Source organism: Phasianus colchicus, chromosome 12 (assembly GCF_987193195.1).
Source record: "Phasianus colchicus chromosome 12, bPhaCol1.hap1.1, whole genome shotgun sequence".
In the NCBI taxonomy this organism is placed as follows: domain Eukaryota; kingdom Metazoa; phylum Chordata; class Aves; order Galliformes; family Phasianidae; genus Phasianus; species Phasianus colchicus.
The window spans coordinates 20,194,827-20,219,229 of record NC_143447.1 but is presented as its reverse complement, the minus strand read 5'-3'; the positions used below and the strand labels follow the sequence as shown (position 1 = coordinate 20,219,229).

Below are 24,403 nucleotides of genomic sequence, written 5' to 3'. Positions count from 1 at the left end.
CATCGCTGACAGAATCAGGAAGGCTAAAGCTTTGTGTTTTTTTCCTTCCCTCACTTGAGGGATCTTGGTATGACTTGGAGTATTTTCCTTCTAAACTGCGGTCCTTTTAATGATTGTGTGTCTAAATGAGAGTGGCTGAAGTTTAACCAGGATTTTATCTGTAAGAAATTGAAGTCAATGGAAAGAGTGACTTAATGGTATTTGTAAATGCTTATTTAACAGCATTGTATCAAGGGCTGTACAGACTGGGTACAGTAAAGGTGCTGTGCGGGTCCTAGATAAGTTTTGTCTGAGCTTTCTCTGGAGCCGAGCTTGGAATTACAAAGGAACAAAAGCTTCTTGTGAGTCTGAGAAAGTCAGAAAGTCAGCCACCAGCTGTGAGCACACTGTGGTCATTATACTCTGGTTACCTGGTTTTACATCGCTCTGGAAGACTTAGAAGGCATTCACCTCTTACTGCGTAACAGTTCATAAGCAAGACATATTTTAAAAATGTTTAACTGGAGTATAATACACAAAAGACAGATGATCTTCTGTAGTGCAAGTTGAGGTTTGTTGATGTCACGTGCCCTTATTAGAACTTTCAATGAGCAGCCTTTTACAGTGTCTTTCTTTTCCTTAGCAATTTGACCATTGCCTCCAGTAGTGTACCATGTTAATTCCATCCCCGTGTTTCATTTTGGAAGTTACTCCAGCTGCCCACAAAGAAGCAGGTGCTAAGCTGTCTCAGCAGAGTTGAAGTCAGCAAGCTGCTATATATAAAGCCTGCTGAAAACCATACCTAGTGTGAAAGTTGCATTTCTGAAGATACTTTCATTAGTATCAAAAGATCTGCCACTTCTGTATAGGTTTCCAGAAATATTAGACAATTACTTATTGCTTTCTTAAGAGAGTAAAACCCAGCTCAGTATGCATTTTCTGTCTGAATGGCTGATTTTCCTTGCAGTAAGACTGACGAATAATGCAAAAGTAGACCTGAGCTCATATAATTTTGATATTCTTATCCATCTAAAGGCATCTATTGCACTGTTGCTGTGATGATAAACCAGAAAGATGCTCCAGAACCGATCTCAGCAGAGTAAGACAATAGTAAGAATCAGACTGTGTACTGTTTTAGAAGGCCTGTTATAATGTATACCTATACTCCATCAGCTTGAGCTGAGCAATGAGTTTCTAGGCCAGGAACTCAGCTCTATTGCTGCTTATTTCAGTGACTGTGTGTGATAGCCTATTTAAAAATAGTTTCTGAAAATAAAGGCTTGACTGTTGGGAAGTTATTTCTCAGAACTTACCATGGGGTGTGCAGAAAAGAATATGTAACATCTGAGCACAGAGCAGTGTTCTTCTAACTGAAAAGTTACAGTGCAGTTCTAGCACTGACATACTTTTTTTTTTTTTAATCTTTGGGTGAGTCACAAAGTCACTGATTTCCATTTAAAAAGAAAAAAGATCTGTGAGATGGGTGCAGTTGTGCTTGCTTATTTCAGGTTTTTGAGACCATAAATTTGTCTGTTTCCTCAGTTGAAAAATCTCTAGATGATACCAGTGTTTATGTTTTGGACTTAATGAAAAGACAGTATTGGTGAAGCTGAAGTTTTAATAAATAATAAGCCCAGTAAGGACTATCTCACATCTGACAGTAAAAAGTGAATGTTATCTCTTCAACTGAAAAGAGGTTTTTTACTATTTGCATTATTGTGACACTTCCCAGTAAGCAGCTTATCTTTGTGAGAAATGTCTGCTTGTTGGTTATTTTCCTTCTTGGTAAGGAGGTTTTTGTTGCATTTTGTTCCTGTTGTGTGGCACCAGGTGCCCAGCTGACCTCAGCACTGCTGGGCACGGACCTCCATGCGCTGTGCCCATGGCAAAGGCAGCTGGTTTCAGTTCTTCAGTTTAAATATGTCTTCACTGATCTACTGCAGAGTAACTCAGTGTGATCCTTGAGAGATGTCCTGGCAGTACGCAGACGAGCTGTGGTTATTGAATGCAGTGTTACATACGTTCCATCTTGCTGTCACTAAAGGCTGCTTAGTTGCTTCGTTACTGCAGTGGAATGGGGCAAACGGTGCTGGTGAATTCTGGCTCTCCTTCCTAATGAACTCTCTGCTCTGAAAGCCTTTGGTGTCCTGGGCAGCATCCACAAAGCAGTCTGCTCTTAGGTCAGGAGTCCTTCCTTTTAGTTCCGCAGAACCTCTGGGGTCAAACTTGGTGGGAAGACGTGGGGAATGTGCAAAAAGAAAAGGAAGCTGAGGGAGAAAAGGGAAAATGCTGATGTGCCTTGTTCTGCTTTAGTTACTGGGTTCTGCTCTGGTTACCCGACGTTCTCTCAGCTTGTTCTGGCTGGAGGAGGTGCTGTGATTGCCTTCTGCTCTGCCAGAGTGCCACAAACCACTCAAACCAGAGCAGTGAATTTGCCATCCGTGTCATTACCTGTGTGTGTAAAGTACAATGAGAAATGCGTCATCTACAATGAAATGCTTTTCCCTGGGTTTGTTGTTTGTGTTTGTACCTGAACTTCTTAGATATTAAGACAGCTGTTGTATTAAGATAGATAAACACTTACAAGGATGTGTCAGTAATCTAAAACAGAACACACTGAAAGATGTAATAATCCACAGACTAAACAAACTGAACAAGAAAAGAGAAAACACGTGCATTTGAGGAACCCAAGCAATCATGACTGCTCTTTGATGTAATTGAATGATTTTAAAAGTCATTCAGCTGGCCATTGATACAAATAGAACTCAATCCAGACTTAAAGTGAACAATGAATTCGATACTGAATGCTTTTATAGTCGCAGGAGTTAAAATACTGGCACATAGCTTCCTGCTGTCGTTGCTAGGAGAGTTTGTAGAAGAGATGGTGAAGAGCCTGTTTCTGAAATGACATCTGTGTTTCTTCCATCAAAGAGAACAGGCTTGCCAATTTGAAATTGAGCTCTTGAAGAAAACTTTGTACCAAATATCATCCTGCTTGCCTACCATTATTTGCAACTACTGCCCCACGTGCAGTGAAAACATTCATGTCGTGTGACTCGCTCTCAGTTTTCAAGTGTAAGATTTGGGTCCCGGTGTGAAAAATATTTCTCAAGAAAATCACATGAGTAGAACAATGCCTTAGCATCTGCAACAGAATGCTTACTTTCCCTTAAACTCAAGGTTATACCTGTAGAAGATGCTGGCAGTGCTACTTGCTCGCTGTATAGAGGAAGAATGTTCAGGACAAACAACTTGCAGTGAATTTGCAGTCACAGATAATTTGAATGCTGTTTAACATCGGGTAAACGGAGACTGAGTTATTTCATTACATTTATCCTTATGGTAAGAGAAATCACTCATCCTGTCTTTGAGCAAAACCTCACTGCTTAGCAGAGCTGAATGAGATGTCATTTTCAGAAAGATTTCAGTGCCATCAGCAGACATATGGCATGAAGACACGCTTGTCAGCTCTGCGTGCAGACAGTTGGCTGTTCAGGGGCGCTTTGGCTGGGTGGAGCCCAGAAACCCATGGAGCACAGGCTGTGTCTCCAACCATTCTCTTGGGCAGGCTGGGGATACCTGCAGCCTGACAGCGAGCTGCCCAGAGGGAGAAGGGGAGCAGATGCTGGTTGCACCATCAGTGACTGTATCTCTGAACGCTGGGCACGGCGATGCTGTGAGCAGATGTGACAGGACTGCGTGCTCCTAGTGTAGAAAAAAATACCATTTTTGTTACCACAGTAACTTGTCACTCTGCAAGCTTAACTCAGAGCTTTAGATGCTTCAAGAAAGTAATAAAAGCCTTATTTGGTGTTAAGCTAAATAATGACATTTTCCTTGGTTAAAAATACATGCTTTCATTAAAGGACTAAGATCTGTTGCCACCTGTGCTAATGATATGAAACTGCATTTATTTAAACCACTCCTCCTTTCTTTCTGTCTGCATATAAGTTTGATACAATTCAGTTCAATTAATGCAGATCCTTATTGAGATTTACTTTAGAAAGTAAATTTAAGCCGATTCCTAACCGGTTGTTAAAAATATTTGGTAAAGCTGAAATTAACTGGGTTTAAATACAAGTCCAGTACACTCCCTTTTCTTCTTGGGTACGTTAATGAAACGTTTCTCAAAACCATGTAAGTCTATGTGTGGGCAGTGTGAATCAAGAAGGTAAGGTGATGATAAGGTTGTCGTTTCACCCCTCAGTGCGTGTCCCCATCATTGTGCTCCATGTGTGCCGTATGGTTGGGCCACTGCCCTGCAGCCATAGATCCATGCAGGTGCCTCCGTGCAGCCTAGGTCTTGTACTGTGAATTCAGTAACAGCGAGAAGAGATGCCAGCATCACCTCTTGTTGTGTCTCTTATCCAGGGTCTGTTTTGTCACAGGGGATAATTTGAGTGTATGTGCAGTTCTTTTCTGGTGTGTGCATTCACTGAGCTTTGGAAATAGCTGAAGCCAGTTGTTTGGGTTATTTCTGCCACTTCTGACACCCCCATATTCAGCGTGCAGCTCTTGGTAGAAGGTTATTGGGAAGATTATTATGTTGGCATGCATTATCCAGTAATGGAGCTGATGCTGCCCAGCTGCTGAGGGCTGATTTAAAATGTTTAATCAAAGCAGCTGGCTTCAGTTTTCTGAAGAAGCTATCTAAGCTTTATATTTTAAATAATTATCTAGTTTTAAATATAGTTTAAATAATTTCTATCACATTCTTTAGTTACACCTGATTTTGCCATATTGTGGTTTCTTTTTTAGCTGCTTAGGCTTCAAGCTGATCTAATTTTGATTTCATTAAATTATTATTCTGTAGGAAATTAGTGTTTGCTTTTTCCTGAATTCATAATACTCACCTTGACACAATTTGTTCAAATCGATGCTTAACAGTGCAGGCGATGGCTGCAGTGTTTTGAACCTGTGAATAAAGTCCCTCTCTGCTGCAGGTCTATGTCCGGTTACGGCCGTTCTTCCGAGAATTCCTGGAACGTATGTCTCAGATTTATGAGGTAAAAATAATTCAGTATTGCCTTTGAACTTTATTTTTAAATTATTTTCACATGTTTATACATGAAGTAATCGTTGTTTTCTTCTTTGTCCGTAGATCATTCTTTTTACTGCTTCTAAGAAGGTGTATGCAGACAAATTACTGAATATCCTAGACCCTAAAAAGCAACTAGTCAGGTAAAATACCAAATGGCAGACATGCCTGGTGTGGGCAAACAAGTCCTTTCCTGACAGATGAGAGGAAGTTCTCTTCATAGTTATCTTTATAAATGCTATTTCTTATTCAGTCACAAAATAATTTGTGGGTTTTGTAGTGAAGTTATTTTGGTTTTTCATTTCTTTTGTTAATACTGAGCTTTGTTTGGAAAGATTAACACTTCTCAAGAGCAGGGCTTTAAGACACAACGAATCCTACCAGGTGAATTTCTTTGTTATCCTCATCTGCAAGGCAGGCTGCTACGTGGGAGAGTTGAAAGTGGAGAGGGGATTTCTCAGGGATTCATTCTAAATAGGGCATTCTAATTAGGGACATGAAGAACTGCCCTTGGCTGTAGTTCGGACTGTAAATTCAGTGCTGGGATGTCGTACTGCTGGAGTATCTGAGCCTGCCTGAAGCACACAGCCAGACAGGATGTACAGACAAGTACAGTATTGGTGCATACAGAAAATGAGTCTGTGTGCATCCGTAACGTGACGTTTCTTCCTCCGAGGGTCTGATACTTAGGACTGAGGACTGCAGTTTTATCAGTGCTGTGAACAGGAAAGGTAACAAAGCATGCAGGCAGGCAGTTTGCTAAGAATGTTCAGAAATCCTCTGTAATTCGTGTGGTGCATGAATGTAGCTGTGAGTCATGTGCCTCTGAGAAGCTGACATCAGGGTATGATGAGTTCTGACATGAGCCTAACAGTGGATTTGTCAGGCACTCCACACGTGTGACTCAGAATCTATATATAAATTCATTCGCTGTTGAGGCATCAGCTTATTTTCTTCCTTAGCAACATTAGGAACTCAGCCCCTTCATGAAAGTAGTAAGCTACGTACAGCTTCTAAAAACTCCACTTAAATATGTAAGCAGCTTTAAAGAAACTGCATTGTAATACTGCATTGTAAAATCTGAAATCTATCCTGTTCACAATTGATTTTTAATTACGATTATACTGATATTTCATGAAATTTGTTTTATTCCTGCTCTTTTTAATGAGTTCTTTTATTCTACCAATCCATTTACTAATTAATTAGTAATAAAAGAGAATATACTAATTGGAAAGGAAGAAGTTGATGGAATGTTTTGGCCTCAAGGCTTTTTTCAAGCTCTAAAAACTGAAAATAGGTTAATTGCTAACAGAAGTAACGTCAGAAGGAGAACGTTTCATCCAGCACTTCCCAGTGTGTTCTGCAGTGTTTGGAGCAGAGCAGAAAGGACAAATGCTGTGAATTGGTTTGAGTGCTGAGCTCTGGCCTTGTGAAAAAGTTTCAGTATCTTGGGTCCCTCTGTCAGTCCATCTGCAAAAAGGGTTAGAAAGTGAGACCACAGCGACAAATGTTTCTTGCATCTGAGCTGAGCTTTCCTGTTTAAATACAAAACAATTGCCTGCAGAACTAGATCAATATAAAATCAAGTTAACCACTAATCCTACCAGTGAAAAGCTCAAAATGTGGGACGGTGTTCAGAAATCTGGTAAGAAGGGAGCAGGATAACATTTGGCGGCACTAACTTTTCTTTCTCCCTAAGCCATGTAGGTGTTCCGGTTTCTCTCATTAATGAGTATTCTGATTTAATCACAGGCATCGACTTTTCCGTGAGCATTGTGTCTGTGTACAAGGAAATTACATAAAGGATTTAAACATTCTTGGTAGAGATCTTTCAAAAACGATCATCATTGACAATTCACCGCAAGCCTTTGCCTATCAGGTAAGCGTGCTGCCAGCAGCAAGGCTTTTCCATGTGGGAAAAAGTTTCCAAAGGAAGACTGTGAAACTCTATCTACATTTTACACTTTGTATTTAAGTTTACAAAACATACTTAAGTTCAAGTTTACAAAGCCAGTTGCTCAGGTTTTCTTGCTCTTTTGGGATTCTTGTGGAGAATCAGTGAAATGTAAACTTCCCCTTACATTAGGAACTATCTGTAACCAGGCAGTGTTATTTTGCACTTCAGCTTTTCTCCAGAAACTGCCAGGTCTACTAAGACTGTCCCTTGGACACTTCTGCAGGATTAGTTTTCTAATGCTAATGAAGTCACTTGGGACAGTGGCTGGTTGGGTTCTCACGTGTGAAAGTTGCTTACAACAAATGCTATAAAGTTGCACTCTGTGACTTGGATTTTTCCAGGCGTGTGGCATTGTAACTGTAACACTGCTAAAGGAGTGCAGGCTGTGATGCCTCTGGAGCACTAAGAGCCTAGATAGCAGAAGCCCGTTTGGCTTCACCTCATTTGCACAACCTGCAGCCAGCGCTCAGTCGGTATCCACGTAGTTTGATCATTTGGCAACGCTTCTCAGTGCAGCAGAACTTCCACAGCTAGGTCTATTTCAGCTTTGATGTGGAAATGTTTGCAATGATTTATGCAAAGGAGGGAATCACTGCAGAAGTGATTTTTTAGTACAAACTTTAGTTATGTGTTAATAAACTTTAGCTTGGAAATTTTTTTCCCCAAAATGTTATTTCACAAGTCACGTTTCTAGGTAAATTAAGTATAAGTTATGTGTTGATGTTGTTTTTTTTCTTTTACTTTAGCTTTCAAATGGAATTCCTATAGAGAGCTGGTTCATGGATAAAAATGACAATGAACTCCTAAAATTGATTCCATTTCTGGAGAAACTTGTAGAGCTGGTAAGTCTTTCTCTCCTTTACTTGTCATCCTCACAACTCCCAGCCCGATGCGTTGGTTTGTTCTTTCAAACAGCACCACGTGCCTTAAGGCTGAAATCCTGACTGCTGGAAGTCGTGGACGCCTCTTGGAAAGCATTTCTCTGTGCAGTAATGGAGAGTTTGTGCAGGGATTTGTTTACATAGCAGAAGGCAGAACGGCCTCATTTCCAACTGTGCTTTCAATCAGAAACTGGAAAACGGTGACGTAAATTATAATGAAATTGAGAATTTGTGGAATTAAATAATGCCTTTATTCTTAAAATGGAAATAATTCCTAAGTTGTTGTGAATGTTACGTAGCTGTTATGTGAGCCTCTTGTAATTAGAAACGTTCACGGCCTCCATTCTGTTATATTAATACACAGACATTGGAGGCTTGGCCCTGCTATAATCCGATCTGTAGAGCTGTTCATTCTTCTGATACCCTCACGTGTGTTTTCCCTGCAGAATGAAGATGTCCGACCTCACATCAGAGACAGATTTCGCTTGCATGACTTGCTACCCCCGGATTAAGCCTTCGGTCTGATTACTGGAGGGGGAGAAAATGCAGGACCCTTTTGGACTGAAACAAAACATTGCCATTACTGTTGAAATTTTGCATTTTTGTACCCCGTCTTGCTTTTCTTATCTTTGGTGCCCAACAATAATCAAGGGTTACAGAAGGAGACTTTATATAGAGAGATTGAATACAAACAGTACAATACAGTACAATGCAGTAGGTAGGCTAGAACAGAAAAGTCTTTAGAACTAGTGCGACTCCGATGAAATTTTTTATGTACAGGACATCTGCAGTTTATAAAGAATTCTGTTTCTGCCACCAGCAGTTTGACCTGTAGAAACACAGGATTTTATGATATAACAGAGATTGAAAAAAGAGTCGTCTTTTCTCTCTGTTCGGTGCTCTAAGTGGGTTTGTAGCCACTTTTCTGTTACTTTAGAGATTCTCATTTCAACAGGAATGGCCAGTAAAAGTTGTTTCTATTTTTCCTGTTAAGGTTTATAACCTTTTTACACTTTTGACCTGTATTAGATTAGAATTTCATTATGCATTCCTTTTAGTTGAGGCGCTTCATAGTTTTTCTGGGAATAGCCAAATTTTCTTAGTTTTTTATTATACAGTTGAACGGCCGTTTTCCTGCTTCGTCTGCCTGCATACTGTATATTTGTTTAAAAATATTCTCTAGTTTTAATCCATGTAAGTTTCATTTAGAAAGAAAAACCCTGCATTTATATTTTGTTTCTGTAATATTCTACTGTAGTTGAAATCTTTTCAAAAATCAAGAGACTGGCTAGATGAGAAGAATATAAGAATTACTAATATTCAGAATATTTTAAACCATTGTGATGGCACGTACTCCGGACAGACAGTATCTTGCAGTGGCACAAACAACCGATGGACAAGGAATACCTCAGACTATACTGTGCATGCCAATCCTTACAGGAGAATTAGCTTGGTCACCTGGTAGGTTTGATGCAATTCGAGCACTGCTGCCTTCAGGCTCCTCCACGAGTGAAGTGTTCTGCACAGGGGCTCAGTGTTTAAGATGTGTTGCATGGGCCGGAGGTGCCTCTGTTACGCTGCTCTTCCTTACAATCAGTTCAGAGCGGTGTAGCAGCGAGGCACCTGGCAGGATCTGTGCACAGTGCTGTGGTACAGCACGCTCCCGTGCCGCCAGCGCAGTCAGTCTGCTATCATAGTGGTTTGCTATGCTATATGGAAATAGTCTCTAAGCCTTGGTTCTCTAATGCAGCTACTACAAGAGGTCGATATTTTTATAATGGTGTGTAATCTCCTGTTGAGGAGGCTTTTTATGGAAGGTATAATTTGTAAAAGTTAGGATGTTTGCCTCTCGACTGCATTGACATGCCACAGGCTCAGACTGTTTTTGTGTAAAAGATGTCACAGAACGGCACTTTTTCTAAAGAGAAGTTTGATATTTTGTATGCTTGTTAAGAAAGTACAGTATTGGAAATTAAAGGTGGACAACTGATAATTGAGAAGTATGTCAATTTTTTATGTATATTACCTGTTTACTTGTACAATTTTATTGTACAAATTACATGCAGCTTCATTTTCAAATGAGTCCTTAAAGTAAGGAAAATCTTTTTAGGAAAACATTTAATTTTTGTATTTTTGATTTTAAAAGGCATGAGTTATGTCAACTTTTTCCAGTGTATTAATGAAGATTTTAACTTTTCATCAGGTTGAGTGTTTTCTTACTATATTATCTGTTGTGTATGTAGCTAGCACATTGTGTCACTGAACTGTTTAAAAAGATTAGCATGTAGAGCAAGCCTGTTTTGTGGAAAATCCTTATTCATTAAAAAAAATCATCATGGCAGATTTTCTGCAAAGAAAGTGAAAACATTTGCAATTCAAAATACTGATTTTTTTTTTTTTTTTTGTATTTAAAGAAAGGTATTTTGCTTGCAGGAAAGAAATACTACAGATTCATTTTAATGAGAATCTTTTAAATGTATTTATCTTTAGGGCATCTGAGCATCTTTACACTGTTTGTCTTATGTCTTTATTGAAATAAAATGTACATAACATTACCTTTATATATGCTTTTGCGCAGACGTGTGAGCCTGTAACCATCCCCGCTCCTCCCTGTTTTTATGTTGATGAGATGGTTCTGGAAATATTTATAGATTTTGAAAATGGTCGGCTTGTATTTGAATTGCTACATGGTTTGCCAACTATTTTTTAGCTGTTCGTTAAAATGTAAATCTAAATCTGAGATTTTTAATTAGTTTTAACAGCAAATCCTTGTTTAACGTGGAATTCTTCCAAATTTCTTGGAGTAATTTACACAATAGGACTGCTTTACACATCACCAGGCTACCAGAAGGAACCCGTTTTTGTTCAGTAGCTCATAGCTGTTCTCTGACTGTAACAAGAGATGATCATCTGCTCAGATAACGTCCTTACACACGTGCGTCCTCTCTTTGGCTAAAACCATTATAAAAGTGCTTTCTTTAGTTAAGGAAACCAAAGCATACATTGCACTTTACAGCTGTATCTGTGTTGTGATTATCAGATCGGTGAGGGAAATGGAAATGTAAATTGGAGGATTTAGTTCTACATAGATGCACAACAAAAATTACAGAGACTGCGTAGTAAACATATTAAATATTAATATTTTAATGTGCTGCAAGTCTGATATTTATCATTCTGAACTTTCTTTGCAGAATGAGTCCACCTTCTTCAAAATGTAAGTTCCTAAAAACGTCAAAGACTTCTGGCATAAAAACAGAGTCTTTGCATGAAGCAAAGTTCTGTTCCTTCAGCTTTGATTTCCATCGCTTAGTCTCGAGGGTGAGGCCTCACTGTTTGACTTCAGTCTGGATCAAATTGTGCAGACCAAAATTGGCGCTGGCAACCAGGGGGTCTCAGCTACGTCTGTTACTTGAGGTTGAATGTAGAACTGTGCTACTTGAGCAGTTAGTCTCGTAGCTGTATCATTTATGCTCATTTTATGTACACTTAGGAAACACGCCATCGTATTTCCAAAGTTCTTAATGGTTTCATTTTTGTCTACGGTTTCATTTGTGGTCTTTGACTTGATGATGGCAACTGTTTGCTAATTGAATGTGTTTGTATGTATTCTGTTCTAGGCTTGGGTGTTTTTTGTTTGGACAGCAAAACAACAATATTTCATACTTCCATTATTGGCTGCTTTTCTACCTTTGATTCATTTCACCTTTCATCTCTATGGGAAAAGATTCTTTTCGTTATTATTCAAATGTATCTGAAAGCCTGAATGTTTCAAGACCTGATAAAACATCTTCCATAGGAAGAGTTGTATCAGCTGAATGCATGCTATAAGGAGGCACTTCTTTAAACAGAGCAGTAAAATGTGTTACTAAAGGTAACCAGATGTGTAAGTGCAGAACTGTTTGCTCTCACTCACTGTTGGAAGCAAGCATCTTCTCATTCCACATCTTCTCCCCTCCCAGACTCTTCCAGAGGCCTTTTTAGGCGCTAGGTGGATTGGCACAACTGACAAAGCATCGAGCCTCACTGAGGAAGGGGCTGGGAGTGAGTGCAGATCTCATCAACCTGCCTCCCAGTAGCAGCGTGGTGATGTGGGCTGTGGTCTGCAGCAGCCTGTAATGGTAGAGCTTGGTTGGTTGGTCAGGAAAGCTGTCCAGAAACACAGGAGTGTTACTATCCAAGTAAATACCCACGTCTCTTGATTTTTATTTTATTTTTTTCCTTCTGGTTCTGACTTCCTTATAGCATTGCGTTGCAGATCATTACCTTTATTCTCTGTCTAAAACGGCCACATCCTGCTAGTGCAGACATGAAGGAAGATGATGGCATTTGTAACTTAACAAATGAGACTAAAACCAAGGAATGCTCCATCCGTGGTGGGGTGCTTACATCAGTGAATTGTGGCTGCTGAACTCTCTGCGTTCCCTCGCTGTCATTCCTCTTTCTTCTGCCTGGGGGGCTGGATTAGCACTGAGCACACCTAAATTTGGGGAAGTAGGAAAGTTATCTGTGCCTTCTTTGTCTCCTCTCCATCCTGTGCTCCCGTTACCTTCTGTTTGAAGGACTTGGAGAGCACACCTTTACAAAGCTAGAATTCCAGTGTGAAATTAATATTTACATAGTTGAAATTAATCTAGTATGTATAGGTAAATGGAATGGACTTCAGGAAGTCAAGGCCAAAAACTAAACATTTGCAACATACTGTCAAGTGAAAGAAAAGACCAACCACCTACTGGTGTGATATCAGCACAGCTGTTGGGTTTGTTCCAAGAAGTGCAACGAGAAACTAATTGCTATTTCATTAAAATAACGTCTTCCGCTGTAAGTAGAATTTCAAGTTCAGTATTGGTTCTTTTGATGGGGAAACTCTGCAGCTGTGGATCTGTGCAGCAAAGCAGGCAGGTGGTTCAGCCAACCCCATTAAGCTGCTTTAATCTCGTTATCAAAGCCTGATAGAAAGGTGAAATAACAAGATGAGAGTCAGGTGGCACCTCGGGGCAGCGCGCGGTGCTGACAGCTGGTTCTGAAGGCTGCCCCTTCTCCCTTCTCTGCCTGGGGATGTCGCTTTCCCACTTCCTTCTGTCTCCAGGGCTGTGCTGGGCCCGAGCAGGAGCTGGTGTGTGGGGCGGCGTGCTGTGCTGACCGAGGTCGGGTAGAGCTGCTACAGGAAGGCTCATGGGGAGATGGTTTTTCTGGGAATGTAATCGCCACGTTGGAGTCATTCAGCTGGAGAACGATGTTGTTGTGTACTTTAGAGACATTAAAGGACTGTTCTCAAAGATCTGATTAGGCCAAAACTGTGTAATTGCAGATCTGCATCTTGGATTTCTGATGCTTAAATAAAATCGTTAACAACTTGATAAATGGCTGATGAGAAGTAGCATAGATGCATTGTTTTCTTAGCTAGTAGTCATAATTTTGTAAAAAAAAAAAAAAAAAAAAAAAAAAAAAGAAAAAAAGAAAAAAAGATATATATAAATAAAAAAAAAAGACAGCAACTTCTTTGTTTGGAAGCAAGCAAGGAAGGCTTGGTAAGGATTGACTTGTATAGGTTCTGTTAAGCACATCATATTTTGGTTGTCTTGACTGTGTAATGTAATACTGTTTTGCTTTATTTTTTTTATACTTGCAAAATGTCATTGTACTGATAGGCTGAATCTTGTAAAATACAATTGGAAAAGAACCAATGTTCTACAAATTTGTGTTTTTTTCTGCTATCATTTCTAGTATATAGAATCATAAAGATTTCTATTAAATATTTATACTCTAGTCACTGTTTTAATGATTTTTAGCTGTTATCAATCCTGCGCTGAAAATTCAGCTCTCTGCCGAGCAAGGCATTCCTCACGTCCGTTTTCAGCCTCAGAACTGAAGGAAGGTTGGTGGTTGTGCTTTTGAGGCTGCGGAGGAGAAAACGTGCGGCGCGCGGGCTAAAACTGTTGGAAGCTGTGAACAGCGGGTTCCGGGGGCTCCCGCAGGGCGCGGAGCTGCAGCGCTCCCTGCGCAGAGCGGCCGTTTGGAATCCGCGGTGTCTGCGGGAGGCGGCCGGGGAGGAGCGCTGGCTTCCGGCCGGGTCGCGGCTCCGGCTGACCGCACCACGAGGCTCCGGCTTCGCGCCAGCGGCGCGGCGTTCAGCTCCCGGCTCGGCGGCTCTCGTCCTCGTTTCGGACGCACCGCACCGCCCTGCGGTTTCGGAGCCCAGCCGCGTCGGGGCGGCCGCAGCTGCGGGCCGGGCCGCGGCGCCGTGGAGCGATGCGCTGCTGGCCGCGCGGCGGGAGGAGCGGCGGCACAGGGAGGATGCGGGCCAAGCGCCGGCAATTCCCGGCCGCCGCGGCAGCTTTTCTCCCACGGTTTTCCCAAGATTGTTCGCGTTCTTTTTACACCTGCTCGGGGACCAACCGCGCAGCTCAGCTCTCTGACAGGTTTCACCCTCTCGGACCGCGGGGCTGCGGGCTCTGCCACCGCCACGGCGGCTCTTCCGTTCCCGCCGTACGAGGAGCGGCCGAGCGACCCGCCGCGTTAAGCGGCTACTCCCACGACGGCCCCGTGCGGCGCCCGGCCGAGCCCCGACCCGCCGGGGTGGGGGGGAGCGCGGAGGCGGAGCGGCCGCTCGGCCCTCCCAAGATGGCGGCGCGGCCGTCCCCTCGGCCCTCCCAAGATGGCGGGAAGAGGCCGCGCGCGGCCCGGAGGGGCGGGGCCCGCTCCCAGGGTGCTCCGCGCGGCGCGCGCCGGGCCCGCCGTCTGCGGCTGCCTCGCAGTGCTCGCGCCGGCGGCCGCGCTCCCGCGGGAAGATGGCGGCCGAGGCGGATTCCTGGGGTAGGTGGCGGCCTTCGCGCCGCGCGGGGGCCTCGGCCTTCGCCCCGCGCGCTCCTCACCGCTCTCCTTTCCTCCCGCAGACGCCGACACCTTCGAGGTGGTGGAGCCGGTGGCGAAGCGCTTGGTGCCGGCGGGGGTGGCCGGCGACCGCTGGGCCGGCGAGGACGAGGAGGACGACGTGAAGGTGCGCGGGGCGCCTCGGCGCGGCGGGTCGGGCCGCCGCCGCTTCCGTGCTGCCCGGCCGGCGGGTCCGCCGCGGAGCTTCGGAGCCGAGCCGGCCCGACATCGGCCCTCGGCGCGGGCCGGGAGCGGCGGCCGCGGGGAGCGGCGCCGGGCCAGAAGCGGGCAGGGACGGGACGGGCGCGGGGAGGAGCCGGCGGCGGGCCGGAGCTGCGGCTGGGCGGCGGTGCTCCGTCACGGCTCTGCGCGGCCCTTCGCGCCGCTCCGCCGTCCGCGGGCCTTGGCGGCGCCGCTGCTGCACGTGCGGCCGGCCGGCGTCGCGCCGGGGCTCCTGCCGCTGTGCTGCGCTGTGCGCGGGATGAAAGGCAGAGCGAAAGGCGGCTTTTGGCGTCGAGTCGAGCAGCTGAGGGGCTGTCAGACACCGCGTGCCTGCGGCCCGGCCTGAGCTGGTCACCACCTCGTGGGCGCGGGTGTGAAGCCCTGCGAGGCAAAACTGAGACAGGGGAGGTTTAGGTTGGATATGAGGAGGAAGTTTTTCACACAGAGGTGGTGAGGCACTGGAACAGGTTGCCCAAGGAGGCTGTGGATGCCCCATCCCTGCAGGCATTCAAGGCCAGGCTGGATGTGGCTCTGGGCAGCCTGGGCTGCTGGTTGGCGACCTGCACACAGCAGGGGGTTGGAACGGGATGAGCACTGTGGTCCTTTGCAACCCAGGCCATTCTGTGATCCTATGAATGTGTGCTGGGTGAGGGCTCACTGCTCTGCTTGGTTAGGCTGTGCTGTGTCGGGAGAATCTTGGGAAGCACCATCACAATTGCCCTTGGAGCTTAGGGTGGTACTCCTTCTGTAAGTAGTATGAAAACGCGTTCTCTTTCTATAGATAAATATTTCTGTAAGCTAGGAGCTGTCTATTCTGCTCCTGAAATGCGATAACACCCACAGCCTGTGGTTATCACTGCTGTGGCATTACAGCAGGCAAGGTGAGCGGAGGTATCTCTGTGTGCAAGGGCTGCAGTCGTCTGTAAGCAGTGTGGTTACAGCACAACTGTGTGCACATATGTAACATTGTATGCAGTCCTTATACTATAACACACATGTGCACGTGTGTTGTACAGAGAGTATTTGTGAAGTTTGCTTTTCTGCCTGCCTTTGGAAGTGAGAAACCTTTTTGGTATGATACAGCGTGTCCAGGAGAACTGGTCTGTGAAGTGTCACTCATAAAGACACCTCTGCTTTCTGTGGCTGCTAAAATAAAGGAACAAAGCTTCCCACATGTGCCAGGAATTTGGCTTCTTCCATCTTTCTCAGAGGTTACACCTTCAGTACTGGAGCTGTATCTGGAGAGGAGGACCTGTCCAGCAAATGGAAGTGTTTCATTTCGATTTGTTCTGTTTGTTTAAATTCTAAACATCTCAGAACTGAGTCTGGGAGATTTGTTACTCAAGCTCTGGATACCTTGTTTGCCAGGGTCAATGTTGAAGTATGGGTATGAGAAAAAGTGGCCTAAAATCTGAGCACAGAGTGTTTCCTGTGTTCACATTTTTTCTATCTTTTCTACATATTCAGATCCTGTAGTTTATTTTGCCCTTGTTTTGATAATGATCTTACAGTAACTCCTAAGTTCTGGAAACACTGACTTCCCCACGTTTAAAATTATCATCTTCATTGATAACACAGCTGCTCTGGGCTGTTACCCCAGCACAGCTTTCCCAGGAGGTGGGCCTGGTGCCAAGGGGTTTCCTCTACTTATCCCTGGGCAGTTCTTGGTTCAGCAAAGCCAAACTGGGAGGTTGTGGCCTGGCACAGCACTTGTGGAGGAGCGCTGGGGCTCAGCTGGGACTCTGGCAGCAGAGTGCTGCCATTCCCTGCTCCTGCCCTCTGGTCTGGGCAGGGTGCTGCGTTGTCCTGTGCTCAGGGAGGGTGTGAAACTGGGAGAGCTGCTCCGGTCAGCAGTTACTCAGTGCAGTGGGAGGTGATTTCAGCCTTGTTTTAGTGAAGTACTTGTGAAGGAGAGCTGTGGGATGCTTCCAGGTTTTCAGCTCCTCATTGGATATGTTGTGCAGTAAAGGTGTCCTGCTGTGAGTTATGGGTGTGCAGCACAGAGCTGTGGTACTGCCCTGGGTCTCTTTTCCTCTGAGAGGTGGGACTGGGGCTCCTCCCACTGCAGTTACAGCCACAGAAACATCTCCTGCACACTCCTCCTGCACTGCTAACAGGTGCCTGGGAGCAGGAGCAGTTGCTGCAGGGCAGGCCGTGCCCCATGGGTCGTGCTGCCCTCCTTCCTTGTGGGCTTTGTGCCACACAACACTGGATTTAAACCTCTCTCCATGCAGGTGGGGCCAAGGCAGAGAGCACAGCGGTGCTGAAAATGGCTGCTGAAAAGGAATGGGTGTAACAGACTTAATTAGATAGGAGCTAGATGAGTGCTGCTGCAAATTGAAGTCAGCCTCTTGGAATGTGGAAGGGAAGCCTGCTCTCCCACAGGTGCCCATTAGCCCAGGGGAGGTGTGGGGACGCACGGCGCTGTGACGCCGTTCCTCCTCTGGGTGAATGGCTGGGATGGGTGCTCACATCGCTGCTCTGAGCTGCGGCTCGGAATTCAGGGCTTATGGTTGCAGAGCTCACCCGTAATGTGCACACGGTCTGTGTGACGTTTGTGTATACCAGGCCTTGCCAGAGGTAAGCTCTTAAACTTGCAGGTTCCATTGATACAGATTACTAAAATCAGACTCCTGTGTGATTTCTTGGCTTTACCTTGTGGTGCATACATTGTGTGCTGCCAGGCATGTACCTCCAGGTCGATTTTAGAGCACTGATCTCCATACAGAGGGCACCAGTAGAATCTGGAAGGGCACCAGGAGAAGAACATGTGTTCCCATAAATCATACCCAGCTAACTGTTGGGAAGGGACTGCAGAGCTGCTGCTGGCAAACCCGCAGGTGACATAAGCAGGTCAATTCTGTTGGAAGCCGTGCTTCTTCCACGTTCATTTCATCTGTGCTGTGTGTTGAGGTGCAAGCATCCATTGGGTCGTGGGGCACAAGGGGTGCTGAGGGCAGAGCTGTACCACAGCTGGGATGGTTGGAAACACTCAGGAATGTGGTCACTGTTGGAGAACAGCAGTTTGTGTGTGGGAAGGACTTCTGATGGCCCCTTCACTTGCAGAGAAGTGACAACTGCTGGCTGAGTGCAGGTCGTGGTCCTGGGGCTGGCATTGGGTTGGCCGCTTTCCCAGCTGTACCGACAGGATCTTTCCCATTCTTTGATTAAAGCTGCCTTTTTCTCAGTGATAACTGGTCCTGAAACGTTGTGCTCAGCTCCCAGGTCAGTGTCCTTATTTTACAGCTCCAACAACTTACTCCCCACTTCCTAACTCAACTACATAATTTTAATGGATTTGAGAGCATTTAAAAGGCTGTATGTAAGCTACTGTCCTTTGTGTTTGCCTAACAAGTAGAAATAATATGTAAAATCATCTTATGAGCATGTATCTTAATGAAAACTTACTTTGTAGGATAACTGGGATGATGAGGAGGAAGAGGAGGAAGTAAAGGAGACGGAGGTGAAACAAGGTGAGACTACCAGGAGTTCACATCACTGTGTGCAGCATTGCTACAGACATTGCTTTTGTCTCTGAAGAGTCCAAAACACGTTCCAAATAGGATTAGTTTTGGTTTTGACAGAGCACGTCTTCTGACCCCCCTGGTCAGGTGCTGCCAACTGACCTCTGCCTCTTTCTCTTTGATTTGTGTTTTCCTGGTTATTCAAAAAAACACCAGGATGCCATATTGTTTAATGTCTTACAGAACCCAAAGTTTCAGAAAAAAAGAAAATAGCAGAAAAGATAAAAGAAAAAGAAAAGCAACAAAAGAAAAAGCAAGAGGAGCTTAAAAAAAGGGTAATTCCTGTTTCTTTGTGGGCTCAGAAATGCGGAGGGCTGTGTTGGTTGTGGGTTGCTCTGGGGGGCTGAGCGGGAGCTGTGAAGATCCTGGCTGATGTACTGAAGCAAACGTCAGCCCTGTGCTTCACACCTGGAGCTGTCAGTGTTGAGGACTGGTCCATCTGTGGGGAGAGGGAAGGACACCTGGGTTAGGCCTTACTGGGGGGGTAATTATCCACCCTGGCTCCCTGGGTAATGAGCTTTGAATGGCAACCTGTGCTCCCAGGGCAGTGCAGAAATGCGAACAGCATCCTTTCTGTAAGCCTGCATCTTAAATGGTCCCTGGAGGTGGTCAGGGTGAGGTTGGATGGGGCCCTAGGCAGCCTGGTCTGGTATTAAATGTGGAGGTTGGTAGGCCTGACTGCGGTGGGGGGTTGGAGCTTCGTGATCCTTGATGTCCCTTCCAGCCCAAACCATTCTATGATTCTGTGCATGCCAGAGTGGAGGTGTTATTTCCATAATTCAATTAAATTACAGAGAAATTAAACAGTTGGCGTTGTTATGATTAATTGGAATGGTTGTTGGGTTTGTACATGCTTGGAGTCTGTTGACTTCAGACAGAAGTAAGCTCCTCAAATGGTGCTGGAAAAAACATGGTTTCTTGTAACGTCTCCCCTCAATGTAATGTCCCCTCTATTTATGTGGGTGTTCTTTTTTGTTTTGTTTTAAATGCAGTTAGAGGCTCCAGAGGAACATAAAGAACTTACACCAGAAGAACAGTTAGCAGACAAACTACGACTAAAGAAATTGCAAGAGGAGTCAGACCTTGAGTTAGCAAAAGAAACCTTTGGTAAGTGTGCTGTGCCATGGCCAGGGCGGTGCAGCTGTGCCATGGTGAAGCATTCAGGTGTGTGCAGACATCCTGAGAGCTACTTGTGCTACTGAGAGTCAGCATGGCTTTAAATCCATGCTACTGGAAATGTACTCTGGAACTAAGGACTAATTGCAGGACTGTCTGTGGAATATAAGGTGTTACTCCTTAACATCTTGGTCGGAGGGAACAGGAGAAAGATGGCTGGCTGAATTTCCCTATGAAATGGTGTTTCTGGTGAACAGATGAGTGTGTGAAAGGAAATGCTGCCTTCTGCTGTTCTGTAGAGCCTTACAATGCAGGCTTCAGCCTGTCCAGTTGGGCTTTGGGCTCACATGGCACAGTGCAGTGCATGTGTGCTTTATTTCAGGCAGTCTGTGATGGCTGCTTCCTTGTGGGGTGACTTTGTTCCCTTGGGACAGGATAGAAGTTCCCTTGGGATAGAAGTAGATGCAGGGCAGCTCGTTCCCTTCTGCCCTTATGCTTTGACACAACGGGTGAAAATACTGAAGTGTGGCAGTGTGAAGCCTGCTGCTTTGCTTAGTGGGCTGCACGGTTGCTCAGTGAAAACTGCTGTGTGTCTTCAGAAAGAGGATGGTGCCTGAAGGGGGAGGGGCTCCACTTAACACAGTTGTAAAGAACCAGCAGAATTTTGCACTGAGGAACTCGGCTTTAGAATTCTCTATTAAAGGAAGGAGGGCTCTGCGTAGCCAGCACTGCCCAGAGCACAGTGAGCTCTGTGGCCCTGCAGGTTGCTAACTCAGCCATTGCTTTGTTTGCAGAAGATGGGGGGAGAAACTTTGGTTTGGCAGTGCTTGATGAGAAGGGGAGAACTGAACCTGTTTTGTTTTTTTTCTTTAGCATCATCTCTCAGAGACCACAGACAGTGTGTTCTCTAACACGTGTGCCTTTCCTCGCAGGTGTAAATAACACTTGTGGAATAGATGCCATGAATCCCTCTTCAAAAGATGACTTTACGGAATTTGGCAAACTACTAAAAGAGAAAATCACACAGTATGAAAAGTCCTTACATTACGCCAGCTTTTTGGAAGCATTAGTTCGAGACGTTTGTATTTCATGTAAGTAAAGTGAAGGACTTCCTAGAATCCACTGTCAGGATTCTAGCAGGTGTGACCTCGAGGGTGTGCTGTGAACTTAAAACCGAAACCAAGACTAATGCGTGCAGTTGGTACTGAGCAGAGTGTCACTGACTGAGTGTGAGGTTCCATCCCAGCCAGTGTTCTTGTGGAGCAGGTGCTTGTGCAACTGTTGGTCTTCCTACAGTCGCTTCAGAACTGCAGGTTTTCATGCTGTTCTCGATCTCACCCATCTCTCTTGAAGCAGTTTCTGGAACGTAAGTGTTTCTCTGAGCCAGGTAACGGCAGCAGCTCTGCTGGGAGGACTGTTACAAAAGTGAGGTCTTGTAATTCCGAGACTACAAGATTAATTGTTCTGGAATTGAGCATGTGACCATACAGAGATAAAGTAACTCACAGCCCTGTTTTTGCCCTGCTCTGGTTGGTGGAAGCAGTTGGTGGATTGGTTGTTTGAGCCCTTTTGCTGTGCTTTGCTCATGCTGCCCTTCAGCCACATGGTGGCTCGGTGCTGCGTAAGGCTGTGCACACACAGGAGCCTGGGCTGCCTGCAGCAGTGCTTATGATCCCAGAGCTGAATTGAAGGACTCACAGCCTCTTGGGCAACTTAATGCTGCGCTGCTCTTCTTTGGGTGTCTAAAAGAGTCAATATTTTACTGTACTGCATAATTTACAGTTGTTCAAGCGTCTCCCTGTTAAGACTCTGTGTACACCAGCTCTTAATTTGCACCCTTACCTACTGCACCGTTCCAGCTGTGTTACAAAGGACTTTGTGAACAGCACATGCAGATCACAAGGATCAGAACTAATTACTCAGTCTGTTCTGTTTTAAATTGAGCAAGTGCCAGTGTTTCCTTGGTGCTAACACTTACCTCTGCAGTCATGAGAGAATTGTGATGATGGGATATGTGAGCACAATATTGATGAGGAATCTCTTCTTTCTCTTCTGTAGTGGAAATTGATGACTTGAAAAAGATCACAAATTCGTTGACGGTACTATGCAGTGAAAAACAGAAACAGGAGAAGGTAAGACTTGCTCCCACAGCTGGCTGCAGCAGAAGCAGCACCTGCTGAAGGTGCTCATTGCCCGCACAGCACAATAGGTCCAGCACTGACCTGAACTGCTGATTGTGTTGTATGTGACAGTGACAGTAGGGGACATTATAATCTTGGATTCTGATCTAAAACTAAATGCCTTTAAATGTGTGAGATAATCAAGGGCTCATTGAATTCAGATCACAGGCCAAAGCCTTGGCTGGTAGACATGGAGCTGAGCTGTGTGCTCACCTGGTGCTGTCCTGGCAATGGAGAGGCCCCTGCTACAGCGTCAGGATAGCAGAGTAACTGAAGTCTTTGCCTGAGTTTGTTGCTGGGGTTTGGAATGGCTGATAGCTGGGGGTGTTCCTGTGTTATGGAAATATGGAAGGAGCAACAACTGCGTAGACATGATGAGTGAGTTTTGTGAGGTGAGGTAGTAGCTGAATGGATACTGATGTGGTACAGAGCATAACAGTGGGTTTTACAGAATAGATTTAAAACCTCGAGTCAGTTGGAATTCAGTAATTAGTTGAACTGCAAAGACAGCAATGAAGTTAAACAGAAGATATCACTAGCAATGCATTTTTCAGAATTCTAAATCAAATTAGAGGATGGGTGCCTAACAAAGGGCAGTGCAATGGCACTGTAAGTAGTGACTTGGTGGGGCATTTCATCACAGTGTGTTTCAGGGCAGCGTTTTCTGCCGTGCCACCTCAATTCTACAGGAGAGAATGAAACACAGGAATTTAAATCAAACTTCATGTGCAGTGTTACTGCATTAAGTCTGGGGTTTGGTAAATATGATAAATATTTTCTTTAATATGAACTGTATTTTTGAGAAAAGCCTCTGGCTTACCAAACCAAGCTCGTTTAAAAAGTATGTGTGTTTTCTATTCTTGTATTCTCATCTCTCCTGGCTTTTCCTATAAACTAGTTTGGCTAACCCTGAAACCTGCACCAGCTCAGCAAGGCAGAGGTTTATCCAGCCATGTTCATTTAAGTTTATCTAGGACTTCTCCTCGAATATATATATATGTATTCAGCCACAACAGTGATAAAAACCACATAAAAGTTCCTTAATTTGATTGTTGGTTTTACAAGAGGTGACTCTAGCCGTAGCTGTGCTACTTGCTTAGAGGCTCAGTGACATAGGATGAATGAAGGAGCTGGGAATGTATGTGATGCAGGGAGCTGTGGGACATGGGGCAGTGCAGCAGCTGTACTGGGAGGAGATCGCTTTGGGTGCTGGGGTAGCAATGACTGGCAGTACAGCATGCACTGTGTGAGCAGTGATGCAGGTATTCATTCCTCTGAGGCTCTATTCAAGTCAGAAGGAAGGCAAATTGCTGTGGATGTGAAAGTAAATACACTCTCCTTCCTATTTAAGCAGAGTAAAGCCAAAAAGAAGAAAAAAGGTGTTGTGCCTGGAGGTGGTTTAAAGGCTACTATGAAAGATGACCTGGCTGATTATGGAGGATACGATGGAGAATACGTACAAGAGTTTGAAGACTTCATGTGACATTTATCTCCCCTTCTGTTGTCTTTCTGTTGCCCATAACCCCTTAAACATGTAGCACAACTTCTCTTTCTTTAAATTCTGCCAAATGCTATTATCAAAGCTGCAGTATCTCTGTGCTGGTGGCTCAGCGCGGCAGGCGGTGCTGAAGTGCTGCCATTCCTGTTCTGTGCTCGAGGAGTTAGAAGGAAGCAGCTCAAAAGCTCCGTAAATTACAGGAAAAAAATAAAAGGAACAACCAAAAAAACCAACAAACCGAAACCGCCGAATTCTGATAACAGTAATTGTTGCTGCTTGATTCTATAGTAACAGCCACCAAATTGGAAATGAATTTCAAAGAGGCAAAATATTATTAGCGGCACAGTTCTACGATATGGCCTTAACTGTACCTCCCTGAATGAGTTGTTTGATGAACAAAAGCAGTTTGCAGCGAGGGCATGATGGGTGTGCACTTAGTATTACAATTGCTTTGTCTTACGTTAGAGCTTGAGGTTTTCAGTGTATCGTGAAGGGGAACTGCTAACTTCAGAAGTGGGACGCTGCGCTGGGGAGGCGTCACTGAGATGCACTGCTCCACAGCCTGACAGCCCACAGCAGTGCTGGGCTGAGAGCAGGGAAAGAGCTCCTGATTTGGGAAAAACAAAACAAAACCTTGTGAGTATGAAGTTGAGTTTCCATTCATCTAAATTTCTACTAATGCAGCTGTATGGGTTGGGTATTCTTTAACAGTTCATCGCCTGGTTTCAGTGTAAAAAATCAAATACGACTTTGGGCTCCTGGGCTGCGGTCGCTCTTTCATGACTCGGCTGTTTTCTTTCATTTAAAAACAACTTGCTTAGCAAACTGCAGCAGTTACTACAGTGGGGCAAATTGTTACGTTAACAATTATGACATCTGCAATGTTTTATAAAGTAACTAATTTAATAAAAATCACTATTGTGAGGACTTCACTATAGCAGTCTTTGGCCCTGTTCCTAAACTGCTGCCTTTGGTCTGGGGATGGTGCTGAGCTTAGACTGTCCCACCTCCAGCCCCTCACCCATGCTGGCAGCCCTGAGCTGAACATGCTGGCTCTATGAGTGTGAAAAGGAATAATTCATAACTGGGAGTTGAGCACAAATATTAGATTTTTATTTGCTGCTCTCCTGGAATTTAT

General features: G+C 44.7%; 2 protein-coding genes across 5 annotated transcripts in view; both read left to right on the top strand.

Annotated features, from left to right (window-relative positions):
- Positions 1 to 9,848, top strand: part of CTDSPL2 (CTD small phosphatase like 2) — a 34,836-nt gene extending 24,988 nt beyond the window's left edge. For all 3 annotated transcript variants that reach the window (XM_031587927.2, XM_031587926.2, XM_031587928.2), the window contains 5 exons: positions 4,923 to 4,985; positions 5,081 to 5,160; positions 6,770 to 6,896; positions 7,721 to 7,816; positions 8,302 to 9,848. In XM_031587927.2, coding sequence (XP_031443787.1) covers positions 4,923 to 4,985; positions 5,081 to 5,160; positions 6,770 to 6,896; positions 7,721 to 7,816; positions 8,302 to 8,367 — 432 coding nt within the window. In that variant the 3' untranslated portion in view covers positions 8,368 to 9,848. The remainder of the gene's footprint in view (positions 1 to 4,922; positions 4,986 to 5,080; positions 5,161 to 6,769; positions 6,897 to 7,720; positions 7,817 to 8,301) is intronic.
- Positions 9,849 to 14,565: 4,717 nt separating this feature from the next.
- On the top strand, positions 14,566 to 24,200 carry EIF3J (eukaryotic translation initiation factor 3 subunit J). Of its 2 annotated transcripts, none has more exons than XM_031587924.2 (8): positions 14,566 to 14,668; positions 14,749 to 14,852; positions 18,363 to 18,420; positions 18,655 to 18,746; positions 19,464 to 19,578; positions 20,520 to 20,678; positions 21,646 to 21,719; positions 23,122 to 24,200. In XM_031587924.2, exons 1-8 carry the CDS (start codon positions 14,644 to 14,646, stop codon positions 23,248 to 23,250), a joined length of 756 nt encoding a protein of 251 aa, XP_031443784.1. In that variant the 5' UTR covers positions 14,566 to 14,643; the 3' UTR covers positions 23,251 to 24,200. The 2 variants fall into 2 exon arrangements, with proteins under 2 accessions (XP_031443784.1, XP_031443783.1); XM_031587923.2 differs by having other exon boundaries at positions 23,119 to 24,200.
- The last annotated feature ends 203 nt before the right edge of the window (positions 24,201 to 24,403 follow it).

Bases quoted from the DNA above. Each gene is read 5' to 3' on its own strand.
- EIF3J (XM_031587923.2), top strand. From the start codon at position 14,644: ATGGCGGCCGAGGCGGATTCCTGGG. The intron at 18,747-19,463 runs GTAATTCCTGTT...TTTTAAATGCAG, and splicing joins AAGAGGAGCTTAAAAAAAGG to TTAGAGGCTCCAGAGGAACA. The intron at 19,579-20,519 runs GTAAGTGTGCTG...CTTTCCTCGCAG, and splicing joins GTTAGCAAAAGAAACCTTTG to GTGTAAATAACACTTGTGGA.